The following is a 15,491-nucleotide window of genomic DNA, read 5'->3' on the forward strand; positions in this document are numbered from 1 at the left end:
GAGTGGCGTCTCCCCCAGCCCCATGGCGGGAGGAGCGTATTCATTCAGTCATTCCATCGTATTTAGTGAGCGCTTCCTGGGTGCAGAGCACTGGACTGAGCACTTATTCATTTATTTAGTCGTATTTATTGAGCGCCTTCTGGGTGCAGAGCACTGTGCTAAGCGCCTGGGAAGTACAAGTGGGCGACAGGAGGGAGTGGCATCTCCCCCAGCCCCGTGGCGGGAGATGCGTATTCATTCATTCATTCCATCGTATTTAGTGAGCGCTTCCTGGGTGCAGAGCACTGGACTGAGCGCTTATTCACTTATTCAGTCGTATTTATTGAGCGCTTACTGGGTGCAGAGTCCAGTGCTCTGCACCCAGTAAGCGCTCAATAAATACGATTGATTGCAGAGCACTGTGCTAAGCGCCTGGGAAGTACAAATGGGCATCAGGAGGGAGTGGCGTCTCCCCCACCCACCCCAGGTTGGTGCCGGGGAGATGCGGTGCCCTGGGAGTGGCGTCTCCCCCAGCCCCGTGGCGGGAGGTGCGCATTCACTCATTCATTCCATCGTATTTAGTGAGCGCTTCCTGGGTGCAGAGCACTGGACTGAGCGCTTATTCACTTGTTCGGTCCTATTTATTGAGCGCCTACTGGGTGCAGAGCACTGAACTGAGCGCTTATTCATTTATTCAGTCCTATTTAGTGAGCGCTTACTGGGTGCAGAGTCCAGTGCTGTGCACCCAGTAAGCGCTCAATAAATACGATTGATTGCAGAGCACTGTGCTAAGCGCCTGGGAAGTACAAATGGACAACAGGAGGGAGTGGCGTCTCCCCCAGCCCCCCCACCGGGATGGTGGCGGGGAGATGCGGTGCCCTGAGAGTGGCGTCTCCCCCAGCCCCGTGGCGGGAGGTGCGCATTCATTCATTCCATCGTATTTATTGAGCGCTTCCTGGGTGCAGAACACTGGACTGAGCACTTATTCATTTATTCAGTCGTATTTATTGAGCGCCTACTGGGTGCAGAGCACTGTGCTAAGCGCCTGGGAAGTACAAATGGGCATCAGGAGGGAGTGGCGTCTCCCCCACCCCACCCCCGGGATGGCTGCGGGGAGATGCGGTGCCCTGGGAGTGGCGTCTCCCCCAGCCCCTTGGCGGGAGGTGCGCATTCAGTCATTCATTCCGTCGTATTTAGTGAGCGCTTCCTGGGTGCAGAGCACTGGACTGAGCGCTCATTCATTTATTCAGTTGTATTTATTAAGCGCTTTCTATGTGCCAGGCACTGTTCTAAGCGCTGGGGTGGATGCAAGGTAATCGGGTTGGCCCACGCGGGGCTCACAGTCTTCATCCCCATTTTACAGATGAGGTAACAGAGGCCCAGAGAAGTGACTTGCCCAAGGTCACACAGCTGACAAGTGGCAGAGGCGGGATTAGAACCCAGAACCTCGGACTCCCAAGCCCGGGTTCTCTCCACTAAGCTACGAGGGTTGGGGTAGGGAGCTCCTGGGGCCCTCGCGGGTCGGTGGCCTTTACTTATTGAGCGCTTCCTGTGTGCAGAGCGCTGTACTAAGCGCTCGGGGGAGAACAGTGCATCCGGATGAATGGGTACATTACCTGCCCCCAACGAGTTTTCAGCCCAGAGGGGAAGTCGGACACTGACATCATCATCATCATCATCAATCGTATTTATTGAGCGCTTACTGTGTGCAGAGCACTGTACTAAGCGCTTGGGAAGGACAAATTGGCAGTGAGCGCTGTGGGGTGAACAAGCAGCGTGGCTCGGTGGAAAGAGCCCGGGCTCCGGAGTCCGGGGTCATGGGTTCGAATCCCCACTCCCCCACATGTCTGCTGTGTGACCATGGGCAAGCCACTTCTGTGCGCCTCAGTTCCCTCGTCTGTAAAATGGGGATTAAGACCGTGAGCCCCACGCGGGACAACCCGATCACCTTGTAACCTCCCTGCGCGTACAACAGTGCTCTGCACATAGGAAGCGCTTAATAAATGCCATCATTAATTAATTAATTAGCAAAGGGCGCAAATCCAAGTGCCTCATCAGTCGTATTTATTGAGCACCTACTGTGTGCAGAGCGCTGTACTAAGCGCTTGGGAAGGACAAGTAGGCAACATATAGAGACAGTCCCGACCCAACAGTGGGCTCCCAGTCTAAAAGGGCACCCAGTTATCGGGGCAACACAGTAAGCGCTCAGTAAGTACCATGGAATATTTATTACTCTATTTATTTATTTTACTTGTACATATCTATTCTATTTATTTTATTTTGTTGGTATGTTTGGTTTTGTTCTCTGTCTCCCCCTTTTAGACTGTGAGCCCACTGCTGGGTAGGGACCGTCTCTCTATGTTGCCAATTTGTACTTCCCAAGCGCTTAGTACAGTGCTCTGCACATAGTAAGCGCTCAATAAATACGATTGATGATGATGATGAATCAATAAATACAATCAAATGAACCGAGGGTGATTGCTCTGCACATAGTAAGCGCTCAATAAATACGATTGATGATTTGCCAATGCGTTGTAAACTCCGGTTTGGCAGCTCGTTGGGGGCAGGGGATGGGGGTCTCCCAACTCTCCCAGGCGCTCATTACAGCGTTCTCAACATGGTGAGCGCTCAGTAAATAGCATTGATGGATTGCACGCTAGCAATCCCAATCCCAGCCTCAATCCGGTGAGGACGTGCAGGAGGGATGCACATCCAGCGGGACGATCCGCTTCCCGGGGTTTGCGGAATGTCCAAACTATTCCCAGCTTGGTGCGTAGTTTGTTGGGATTTTGGGGTTTTTTTGTCCCGACGTAATGAGGAGCCCTTGGTTTCCCCCCGTTTCCAGGCCTTATTTTGATGAGGTTTTGAAGGAAAGATCCAGAAAGAGCGATGGGGATCCCCAGGATCAGGACCGGTTGAGCCGTCAACACTCCTTTTGCGTTTTCGTTTTCCTCTTCTGCTAAGATTTGACATGCCGGTTTGCGGTTAGGTATTATTAAAAATAGAGTTACCGAATTAAAAGCAAAAATCTGGCATTGAGGGCAGTGTCGGATGCAGGCGGCCTTCGCTCTAAACGTTTTGAGGTTCGACCGACGGGACTAAGCCCCCCTTTTCCTCTTCTCCCGTTCCCTTCTGCATCACTCTGACTTGCTCCCTTTATTCCAGCAAAGATTCGACGTGCCGGTTTGCGGTTAGGTATTATTAAAAATAGAGTTACCGACTGAAAAGCAAAAATCTGGCATTGAGGGCTGTGTCGGATGCAGGCGGCCTTCGATCTAAATGTTTTGAGGTTCGACCAACGGGACTAAGCCCCCCTTTTTCCTCTTCTCCCGTTCCCTTCTGCATCACTTTGACTTGCTCCCTTTATTCCAGCAAAGATTCGACGTGCCAGTTTGCGGTTAGGTATTTTAAAAAATAGAGTTACCGACTGAAAAGCAAAAATCTGGCATTGAGGGCAGTGTTGGATGCAGGCGGCCTTCGATCTAAATGTTTTGAGGTTCGACCAACGGGACTAGCCCCTTTTAGCCCCAGACTGAACCCCTTCCTTCCTCTCCCCCTCGCCCCCCTCTCCATCCCCCCCATCTTACCTCCTTCCCTTCCCCACAGCACCTGTATATATGTATATATGTTTGTACAGATTTATTACTCTATTTATTTATTTTACTTGTACATATCTATTCTATTTATTTTATTTTGTTAGTATGTTTGGTTTTGTTCTCTGTCTCCCCCTTTTAGACTGTGAGCCCACTGTTGGGTAGGGACTGTCTCTATATGTTGCGAATTTGTACTTCCCAAGCGCTTAGTACAGTGCTCTGTACATAGTAAACGCTCAATAAATACGATTGATGATGATGATGATGATCTTGCCTCCTTCCCTTCCCCACAGCACCTGTATATATGTATATATGTTTGTACATATTTATTTATTTATTTATTTTACTTGTACATATCTATTCTATTTATTTTATTTTGTTAGTACATTTGGTTTTGTTCTCTGGCTGCCCCTTTTAGACTGTGAGCCCACTGTTGGGTAGGGACTGTCTCTATATGTTGCGAATCTGTACTTCCCAAGCACTTAGTACAGTGCTCTGCACATAGTAAGCGCTCAATAAATATGATTGATGATGATGATGATGATAAGCCCCCCTTTTCCTCTTCTCCCGTTCCCTTCTGCATCACTCTGACTTGCTCCCTTTATTCCAGCAAAGATTCGACATGCCAGTTTGCGGTTAGGTATTATTAAAAATAGAGTTACCGACTGAAAAGCAAAAATCTGGCATTGAGGGCAGTGTCGGATGCAGGCGGCCTTCGCTCTAAATGTTTTGAAGTTCGACCAACGGGACTAAGCCCCCCTTTTTCCTCTTCTCCCGTTCCCTTCTGCATCACTCTGACTTACTCCCTTTATTCCAGCAGAGATTCGACGTGCCAGTTTGCGGTTAGGTATTTTTAAAAATAGAGTTACCGAATTAAAAGCAAAAATCTGGCATTGAGGGCAGTGTTGGATGCAGGCGGCCTTCGATCTAAATGTTTTGAGGTTCGACCAACGGGACTAGCCCCTTTTAGCCCCAGACTGAGCCCCTTCCTTCCTCTCCCCCTCGTCCCCCTCTCCATCCCCCCCATCTTACCTCCTTCCCTTCCCCACAGCACCTGTATATATGGATATATGTTTGTACATATTTATTCTATTTATTTATTTATTTATTTTGCTTGTACATATCTATTCTATTTATTTTATTTTGTTAGTATGTTTGGTTTTGTTCTCTGGCTCCCCCTTTTAGACTGTGAGCCCACTGTTGGGTAGGGACTGTATATGTTGCGAATTTGTACTTCCCAAGCGCTTAGTACAGTGCTCTGCACATAGTAAGCGCTCAATAAATACGATTGATGATGATGATGATGATCTTACCTCCTTCCCTTCCCCACAGCACCTGTATATATGTATATATGTTTGTACATATTTATTACTCTATTTATCTATTTATTCATTTTACTCATACATATCTATTCTATTGATTTTATTTTGTTAGCATGTTTGGTTTCGTTCTCTGGCTGCCCCTTTTAGACTGTGAGCCCACTGTTGGGTAGGGACTCTCTCTATATGTTGCGAATCTGTACTTCCCAAGCGCTTAGTACAGTGCTCTGCACATAGTAAGTGCTCAATAAATATGATTGATGATGATGATGATGATAAGCCCCCCTTTTCCTCTTCTCCCGTTCCCTTCTGCATCACTCTGACTTGCTCCCTTTATTCCAGCAAAGATTCGACATGCCAGTTTGCGGTTAGGTATTATTAAAAATAGAGTTACCGACTGAAAAGCAAAAATCTGGCATTGAGGGCAGTGTTGGATGCAGGTGGCCTTCGCTCTAAATGTTGTGAGGTTCGACCAACGGGACTAAGCCCCCCTTTTTCCTCTTCTCCCGTTCCCTTCTGCATCACTTTGACTTGCTCCCTTAATTCCAGCAAAGATTCGACATGCCAGTTTGCGGTTAGGTATTATTAAAAAAAAAGTTACCGACTTAAAAACAAAAATCTGGCATTGAGGGCTGTGTCGGATGCAGGCGGCCTTCGATCTAAATGTTTTGAGGTTCGACCAACAGGACTAAGCCCCCCTTTTTCCTCTTCTCCCATTCCCTTCTGCATCACTTTGACTTGCTCCCTTTATTCCAGCAAAGATTCGACGTGCCAGTTTGCAGTTAGGTATTTTAAAAAATAGAGTTACCGACTGAAAAGCAAAAATCTGGCATTGAGGGCAGTGTTGGATGCAGGCGGCCTTCGATCTAAATGTTTTGAGGTTCGACCAACGGGACTAGCCCCTTTTAGCCCCAGACTGAACCCCTTCCTTCCTCTCCCCCTCGCCCCCCTCTCCATCCCCCCCATCTTACCTCCTTCCCTTCCCCACAGCACCTGTATATATGTATATATGTTTGTACAGATTTATTACTCTATTTATTTATTTTACTTGTACATATCTATTCTATTTATTTTATTTTGTTAGTATGTTTGGTTTTGTTCTCTGTCTCCCCCTTTTAGACTGTGAGCCCACTGTTGGGTAGGGACTGTCTCTATATGTTGCGAATTTGTACTTCCCAAGCGCTTAGTACAGTGCTCTGTACATAGTAAACGCTCAATAAATACGATTGATGATGATGATGATGATCTTGCCTCCTTCCCTTCCCCACAGCACCTGTATATATGTATATATGTTTGTACATATTTATTACTCTATTTTACTTGTACATATCTATTCTATTTATTTTATTTTGTTAGTATGTTTGGTTTTGTTCTCTGGCTGCCCCTTTTAGACTGTGAGCCCACTGTTGGGTAGGGACTGTCTCTATATGTTGCCAATTTGTACTTCCCAAGCGCTTAGTACAGTGCTCTGCACATAGTAAGCGCTCAATAAATACGATTGATGATGATGATGATGATCTTGCCTCCTTCCCTTCCCCACAGCACCTGTATATATGTATATATGTTTGTACATATTTATTTATTTATTTTACTTGTACATATCTATTCTATTTATTTTATTTTGTTAGTACGTTTGGTTTTGTTCTCTGGCTGCCCCTTTTAGACTGTGAGCCCACTGTTGGGGAGGGACTGTCTCTCTATGTTGCGAATTTGTACTTCCCAAGTGCTTAGTACAGTGCTCTGCACATAGTAAGCGCTCAATACATACGATTGATGATGATGATGATGACTAAGCCCCCCTTTTCCTCTTCTCCCGTTCCCTTCTGCATCACTCTGACTTGCTCCCTTTATTCCAGCAAAGATTCGACATGCCAGTTTGCGGTTAGGTATTATTAAAAATAGAGTTACCGACTGAAAAGCAAAAATCTGGCATTGAGGGCAGTGTTGGATGCAGGTGGCCTTCGCTCTAAATGTTGTGAGGTTCGACCAATGGGACTAAGCCCCCCTTTTTCCTCTTCTCCCGTTCCCTTCTGCATCACTTTGACTTGCTCCCTTAATTCCAGCAAAGATTCGACGTGCCAGTTTGCGGTTAGGTATTATTAAAAATAGAGTTACCGACTGAAAAGGAAAAATCTGGCATTGAGGGCAGTGTTGGATGCAGGCGGCCTTCGATCTAAATGTTTTGAGGTTCGACCAACGGGACTAAGCCCCCCTTTTTCCTCTTCTCCCGTTCCCTTCTGCATCACTTCGACTTGCTCCCTTTATTCTAATCCACTTACTAATCCACAGCTTAGGGTTCTTCAAATGTCTTAAAAGAAATATTTGCAATTTCTGATTGTGTCCCAAGGTCTGTGAGTATGTGTAAAATATTTATGTATATATGTGTATATAAATAGCATATGTACATGATTTTAACCATTTTTAGAGCACTTACTAATCCACAGCTTAGGGTTCTTCAAATGTCTTAAAAAGAAATACTTGCAATTTCTGATTGTGTCCCAAGGTCTGTGAGTGTGTGTAAAATATTTATGTATATATAGCATATGTACATGATTTTAACCATTTTTGAGCACTTACTAATCCACAGCTTAGGGTTCTTCAAATGTCTTAAAAAGAAATACTTGCAATTTCTGACTTACCGATTTTAAGATTATTTTTTATGGTGCAGTCGGGTCTCAAATGACATGTGGTTTCTGACATGTGGTTTCCGGGCCAGGCAATAAAGGAAAAGCCTGTTTGGAGCATTTGTAAAGGGTTTTTGTCTCCCTTTCTCCGTAGTCTTAAGCGAGCATACAGTTTTTGCTGTCACTAGTACCATTATTATTTTACACACTGCCTCTTTGATCGGATGACCCCTTGGCTCTGAGTACAGGGTTCTGCATTCACTAGGGGCTCAGTAAATAAGGACGGAAAAAGTTTTAAGTCACAGCGTGATATGGGTATTAATGTTTTTAATAGAGGCTGAAGAAGAATTTTAAGTTAAAGATATGTTAACTGAGTCAGAGCACCTTTCCACCCAAAAGTTCTAGGTATAAAAGGTTTCTACTTGGGTGTTTATTTGGGAAGTGGGTCCTAAGAGAGGGGATGTGATGGTGATAACGTTGTTACAAGTCTAAGAATGTTTAACCTTGAAGGTCCTTCATATTACAGCATAGCCTTTTTATGGAAAATTTAATGGTTTTGCCAACTCAGTGCGTCGAATGCTCTTTACAAGAGGACATTTGGTAACAGATTAAAATTCCTTCGCTGGAATGGAAATTACATTTACACATTTTTCTTTGAATTTGTACCTGGCATGTTTCCTGAAGTGCATTTAGAAATGATCCTGCATTCAGTCGGTTCTCCTGGTGTGGAAGGTTTTTTTTATGGTATTTAAGCACTGACAATGCACCAGGCACTGTACTAAGTGATGGAGTAGATACAAATTAATCAGGTTGGACACAGTCCATTGATCAATCAGTTGTATTTATTGAAGCCCACTGTTGGGTGGGGACTGTCTCTACATGTTGCCAGTTTATACTTCCCAAGCGCTTAGTACAGTGCTCTGCACACAGTAAGCGCTCAATAAATACGATTGATTGATTGAGCACTTACTGTGTGTAGAGCACTGAACTTATTGCTTGGGAGAGTTTAACGTAACAGAGTTGATAGAGGTGTTCCCTGCCCACAATGAGTTTACGCGTCCCACTTGGGGCTCACTTTACTAATCTCCATTTTACAGAAGAGGTAACTGAGGCCCAGAGAAGTGAAGTGACTTACCCAAGGTCACACAACAGCCAAGTGGCAGAGCTGGAATTAGAACCCAACTTCTGATTTCCTGTCCCGTGCTCTATCCACTAGGCCACAGTGCTTCTGAAGTTGCATTCTTGAAGAAATTGCTTTTTATTACCTACACATGGACAACAGATAATAGTAATTGTGCTTTTTAAGCGCTTACTGTTTGCCAAGCACTGTACTAGACTCTCAAGTAGGTACACGCGTGGCTCAGTGGAAGGAGCACGGGTTTGGGAGTCCGAGGTCATGGGTTCTAATCCTGGCTCCACCACTTATCAGCTGTGTGATTTGGGCAAGTCACTTCACTTCTCTATGCTTCAGCTACCTCATCTGTAAAATGGGGATTAAGACCGTGAGCCCCACGTGGGACAACCTGTTTACCTTGTGTGTGTCCCCCCACCCCACCCCCAAGTGCTTAGAACAGTGTGTGGCACATAGTACACGCTTAAATACCATTATTATTATTACTGTTATTATTACTGTGGGTCCCAAATTGGGCTCAAGTCTAGGTAGGAGGGAGAATAAGTATTGAATCCCCTTTTTGCAGATGAAGGAATTTGAGGCACAGAGAAGTTAAATGACTTGCCCAAGGTCATCCGGCAGACAGTGGCAAAGCGTGGGTTCGAAACCAGATTCTCCGAGTCCCAGGCCGGTGCTCTTTCCATTAGGCCATGCTGCTTCCCATGTCTGCCCTGCAAACTTGTGTAGCTGGAAGACCATTTCCTAACTCCTTAACAGAGCTTATTAAAACAAGTGTTACGGTAAAACTGATCAAATAGTAATAAGATACTGTTCACTGATTAAAACAGACTTTTTTCAAGATCCAATGGGAAAAGATTTTGAAATAGGGTTTACTTCTTTAAAAGTAAGATTATTTGCGGCATTGTCTGATGACTTTGTATTCTAACTTAAGCCCTGTCTAGGTCTGAATGTATTTTATTTGACCAGACTCCGCAGTCGCAATCTTAGAAATGAGGCTTACAGTGCTGCAGTTCTTAGACTCATTATGTTCAAGTATCAATATGTAAGCTAGATTTAGAATCACCATTTGGGGCCGGGTCATCCAAGTTGTATAATAATTTATTGCAGTCACTTAAAATCTTCTATGTTCATTTATTGTGCATGTTTGTTTTTTTCTCCTACCCAGAAAATGTTCCTTTCTTTGTGGCAGTACCTATTTAGTAACTTTTTTCGGTTCTGGATGAAATGGGTCTTGCATCACCTCACCAGAAAATGTGAATTGCAGCGCATTTTTGATGATACCAAAGAAGGGGCGCGAAGGACCCAAAGAATAGGTAATACTAAAAAAGTTTTGTACGATGAAAATGCTTTGGTCCCTTAAGTGTTTCAGCCTTGCCCTTTGGGAATTGTTTGGTCCTAGGGGAAACTTCTGTTAAAGAGAGGCCTTAACTGGATATATAGGTGTATTAGACAAAATTGGTGGTTTTGAGTGTTCTCAGTCAGTACTATTTACTGAGCTCCTGCTCTGTGCCCAACATTATTGAGCCCTTGGGAGAGTTCAAAAAAGTTAGAGGTCTTAAGCCACCTCTTCAAGGAGCTCACAGCCAAGCAGGGAGGAAGACACTTAAATAAATTTACAGTAAGGGGAGAAATAGAGTGTATAAGATATGTATACATCAGAGAGGAAGACACGTTAAATAAATTTACAGTAAGGGGAGAAATAGAGTGTATAAGATATGTATACATCAGAGAGGAAGACACTTAAATAAATTTACAGGAAGGGGAGAAATAGAGTGAATAAGATATGTATACATCAGTCCTGTGGGGGATTCTGTAATTTAAGCACATGTGTGGCACAGAGAGGCCCATGTGGCAGATAAGGTATATAAAAATGAGATTAGAGGTTACTGGGGAAGCACCTCCTGGAGGAGGTGAGATGTCTGAAGAGCCTGGATAATTGGAGAACAGCAGTTTGTCAGATATGAAGGGTCCCGGAATTCCAGGCAGTTGGGAGGATGTGAGTGAGTGGTCAGCAGTGAGAGGTCAATCAATCAGTTGTATTTATTGAGCGCTTACTGTATGCAGAGTCTTTTAGACTGTGAGCCCACTGTTGGGTAGGGACTGTCTCTATATGTTGCCAATTTGTACTTCCCAAGCGCTTAGTACAGTGCTCTGCACATAGTAAGCGCTCAATAAATACGATTGATGATGCAGAGCACTATACTAAGCGCTTGGGAAGTACAAGTTGGCAACATATAGAGACAGTCCCTACCCAACAGTGGGATGAGAACAAGGTACAGAAAGTAGGTTAGCTTCAGAGGAACGTAGAGTGTAAACTGAGGTGGAGTGGGCTGTGCTCTGCACATAGTAAGTGCTCAATAAATGCGACAATGAATGAATAATTAGGAGGGAGACAGAGCGCTGACGGTTTTCAAGCCAGTGGTCTGGAGTTCCTGCATGATCCGCAAAGGGATGGGCAACCATTAGAGCTTTCTGAGGAGCGGGGAGATGTGTGCTGAATGATGTCTTCGGAAAGTGATCTGGTAAGCAGAGCTCGGTGAGGAAGACATTAACATTTTATTTGGCAGCCTTGGAAGAGACTGAGGATTGCTTTAATTTTAGAAATGGTGCAGCTCTTTTTTTCCTCTCGTCACTGCAGAATCTGAAGGCTTTTACAGTGGAGACATTCTGCTGTGTTGCATGTGTGCTTTCTTTTATTTGGCTGGCTTGGGGACTTTGATTTTTCAGTACCCTCAAGTACAGCACCAAATTGTTTCCTGGATTTCCTTTAGTTTGCCTGGTTTTTAATTGGACGCAAGCACACCAGTTAGCCAAGGAGATTCTCTGTGCGACACATTCAAGGTTACAGTCTCACCATCCGCAGCATCTCTATATGGAAGCATTGTGATTTAATTGTAAAAAAGCAGCTAAAAAAAGTTATCCTGGCTCCAAATATCGATTTCCAAAGAATAGTTTAAGTTGATGTCATGTGTCTCATAAATGATGTCCCATGATTCGACCTCTAGAAGTACTAAACTGCAAATGCATATTTTGTATACTAGATACTCATTCAATATATAAAGGGCATTGACTTAATACTTTGTTTTTCTGTCTTTTTCTTCAGAATATTCCCTGGAATTCTCAAAGAATAAGGTATAATGATACAATTCTTTAAGTCTATTTGCTCTTAGAAAACAGTGCATTTTTTAATTTGTGTGTCTGGAAATGTACACACAGATGTTACTGTCCCTTGAGGAGTTTGGTGTTGTTGCTATGAGGCAGTAGTGTTTATTAAATGCTTACAGTGTGCAGAACACTGTACTAAGCACTGGGAGAAAATACACAGGGGTGCAGTTATGGCTGATTAAAAAGATGTGACTGAGTCCCTTCTCATCATGAGCATCTGAAGGTAGTCCCTTAGTCTACATTTGCATTTGCTGTTTCATTTCTTCTTCTTTCATTCATTCAATCGTATTAATTAAGCGCCTACTGGGTGCAGAGCACTGTACTAAGCACTTTGAACACTATCCTCTCTTAGCCTGTTAAGCCAGTGTGCTTTTTTTATGGTATTTGTTAAGAGCTTACTATGTCACTGGGAGTGCTTTAAGGGAGTAACCTGACTGCATATATCAGCCAAGGATTTTGCCGTTTCACTCTTTTCCGTGGACTTCTGTATTTGTGTGTTCTTTATAAAAAATAAAATAACTATTTTCTTCACTCGGTGTTCACGAAAGCATCATGGCAAAGTCCAGGTAATTTGAGGTGTTGTAGGGATCAGTTTTGTTATGATTAAGGGAAGAAGCAGCGTGGCCTAGTGGACAGAGCATAGACCTGGGCGTCAGAAGATCCTGGGTTCTAATCCTGGCTCCTCCGCTTGGCTGCTGGGCAAGTCACTTCACTTCTCTGTGCCTTAATTACCTCATCTGTAAAATGCGGTATGTGGGTCATGGACTGTGCCTAGCCTGATTAGCTTGTATCTACCCCCGTGCTTAGTACAGTGCCCGGTACATAGTAAGCGCTTAAATACCATTAGAAAAACAGAAACTGGGACAGAAGGCTTGTGCTGTTTCACATGTTTGGAGTAACGCTTCTTCAGCTATTTATCTGGGGTTCCTCCTTCCCTCCCCAAGGCAGGATGAGTAGAGCAAGAAAAAGAATACAAAATCAAACTGGTTTACTTGACTTCCCGTTAGCAGCTCCTTTTAATTATTGTGTTACACTTATAAAGAACTACAGAGTCTCTTTTTGTGTACGTTGGAAGCATCTTGGTCTGGTCCTGAAAACGCTGGGACTGAGAATCTGTTTGAGGAGGTCGATTATATCTCTAGTGATTTGTGTGGTGCTGCTCACCCTCATCTCATCCCTGCTAATTGAGTGCCACAAATAAGTAGAAGAGAAGCAGCGTGGCATAGTGGAAAGAGCCCGGGCGTGGAATTCAGAGGTCGTGGGTTCTAATCCCGGCTCCGCCACTTGTCAGCTGTGTGACTTTGGGCAAGTCACTTCACTGAGCCTCAGTTCCCTTCATCTGTAAAATGGGGATTAAGACTGTGAGCTCCATGTGGGACAATCCCCTGTAACCTCCCCAGCGCTTTGCACATATTAAGCGCTTAATAAATGCCATCATTATTATTATTAAGTAGACAGGCAGAGTGACCCATTGGGAGATGCACGTACGAAACAATGTAGTATGCAGTGGTTAAAGGCATAGGGATGATCAGGTATATCCCTGGCCCATAAGAAGCTAACGGTCTAAAAGGGTTTGTTGGGGGGAATGAGGGACAGATACACAGGGAAAGAAATCACAGGATAAATATAGTGAAACCAGTATATACAGCTGTATACAGAGAAGCAGCATGGCCTACTGGATAGAGCACAGGCCTGGAAATCAGAAGGACTGGGTTCTAATCCCAGTTCTGCCACTTGTCTGCTGTGTGGCCTTGGGCAAGTTACTTCACTTCTCTGTGTCTGTTACCTCATCTGTAAAATGGGGATTAAGACTGTGAACCCCATATGGGACATGGACTGCGTCCAACCTGATTAACTTGTGTCTGCCCCAGTGCTTTAGTACAGCACATAGTAAGTTCTTAACAAATACCATTAAAAACAAATGAAATGAATAACCAAACCTGGAATGTGTTACCACTAAAGGGACAGTTTTCCAGCTCCTCGCTGCCTCGAGCCGAACAATTACAAGTTTCCCAACGTCCCGGCAGTTGTTTCGGCTGGATGGGGCCTCACCCAACGATGGTAGCCAAGAGCGGGTAGGGCTGTTTGGAAGATCCCGAAGCACTAATGGAGGAAGAGGAGTCACAGGCCTCCTGGCTGCACCTCCAGCCCTGGCTTTGCCAATCCCTCTCTAGTGAAAAAAGGTTTGGTGGGGGTGGAGGCTGATAAGCGCTTAGTACAGTGCTCTGCATATAGTAAGCACTCAATAAATATGATTGATGATTCTGTCTCTTTCCTATTGCCCTGGATAATTGAGTTAGTTGCATTCCCGGGTTAAGTGAAAGCTGCTGAATTGAATTTTTTTCTGCTTTCCTACAGTAGTGATAGTCCATTATTTACCTCTTCTCTGAGGCCTTCCCCCTTCAGACTGTAAACTCGTTATGGGGAGGGAATGTGTCCGTTCTGTTATAGTGTACTCTCCCAAGTGCTTAGTACAGTGCTGTGCACACAGTAGGAGCTTAATAAATATGATTTATTGACCAAGAGCCCATTGATTTTTTTTTTTTAAGTGGAATGTTTTCTAAAGGCTCTGAGAGGTAGTCTTACTCAGCTTCAGTTGGAAGTTGTTGAGGAGTTCGTTGTGCACCCTCTCACTTAATAAACGTCTGCCGTCCAATAACAGTGAATGCCTAACTGCAGGTAAGGCAAGCTGCAATACTATTGCAACCCAAGGTAGTTGGTACTGCTCTTTACAGATCATTGTATGCCTTCCATTCGAAAGAAGCTATTCACAATATAAGATTTTTCAGAGTAATAGCATAGAGTGATTAACAATCTCTTTTCTAGAAAAAGCTAAACTAGTATTGATTATACGTTGCTGTATACTGCGCTTTAAACTCTGAAAGTTCAGCATATTGTAACATCTGTCCTTAAAGTTCTTTGTGCTGATGGTTTCTTTCTTCCCTTCTGGCATTTAAATATTAAACAACTTACAAAGAAGGTTTGCCTCTTTCCATGTAAATCACTTTTTCTCTCAAAAATCAGTTTTTAAAGAGTTTTACAAGCAACCACCACCATGTGTTTTGTATATGTTTAGAAGGTGTAGAGACTTCTCCCAAGTTTCAAAACAGTAGAGAAGGCAGAACTCATGCCTCTTGCTCTCCAGTCTGGTGTTTTATTGGATATTTATTCCCTGGACCATATTGCTTTTCAGTTTTTCTGAACTATACTCTTGCACACTTTTGATTTAGTAGAGCAAGTTATTTTTTAAACCGCATCAATTTTTGGCGGTTCAATAGGCTGAACCTTTTGTTCTTTATATTCTAAACTCAAATTCCCTCCTAATAAGCCTGCAAATGTTGAGTCCTTTGTTTTTTGATGTGCCAATAGATTTTACAGAATGCTGTTCATGCCAATGAGAGTGAAGTGGAAATATGGGTAGAAGATATAATGAAGGAAAAGAAGATTAACCCTCAGAAGGACCCAGGGTATGTTTGTGGTTAGTAAAATACTGTTTTTCTGTTAGACTGCGACCTGGTTTGCCACTGGTACTTCCTGAATCCTTTAATTCTTTGCTAATGACAAAACTGAAATCTCTGTTTTATGGATGTGTGGAAGGAAAGGGGCATTGTATTCTATAGTTTATGTATATGAAACTTTAAATTTGCTGAATTTTCATGCCAGACTTGAGTCATAACAG

At 43.8% G+C, this 15,491-nt stretch overlaps 1 protein-coding gene across 5 annotated transcripts in view; it reads left to right on the forward strand.

Annotated features, from left to right (window-relative positions):
* Positions 1–15,491, forward strand: part of ELMOD2 (ELMO domain containing 2) — a 94,771-nt gene that overhangs the window by 61,072 nt on the left and 18,208 nt on the right. For 3 of the 5 annotated variants that reach the window (XR_005453391.1, XM_038754986.1, XM_038754987.1), the window contains exons 1-3: positions 9,622–9,960; positions 11,751–11,779; positions 15,182–15,279. Coding sequence is in view for 4 of the 5 variants with exons in the window: in XM_038754986.1 (XP_038610914.1) it covers positions 9,771–9,960; positions 11,751–11,779; positions 15,182–15,279 (317 nt within the window). In the remaining variant the exon portion in view is untranslated. Of the gene's footprint in view, positions 1–9,621; positions 9,961–11,750; positions 11,780–15,181; positions 15,280–15,491 lie in introns of those variants that run through there. The other 2 variants (XM_038754989.1, XM_038754988.1) reach the window with 1 other exon arrangement.

Source organism: Tachyglossus aculeatus, chromosome 12, assembly GCF_015852505.1.
Source record: "Tachyglossus aculeatus isolate mTacAcu1 chromosome 12, mTacAcu1.pri, whole genome shotgun sequence".
In the NCBI taxonomy this organism is placed as follows: domain Eukaryota; kingdom Metazoa; phylum Chordata; class Mammalia; order Monotremata; family Tachyglossidae; genus Tachyglossus; species Tachyglossus aculeatus.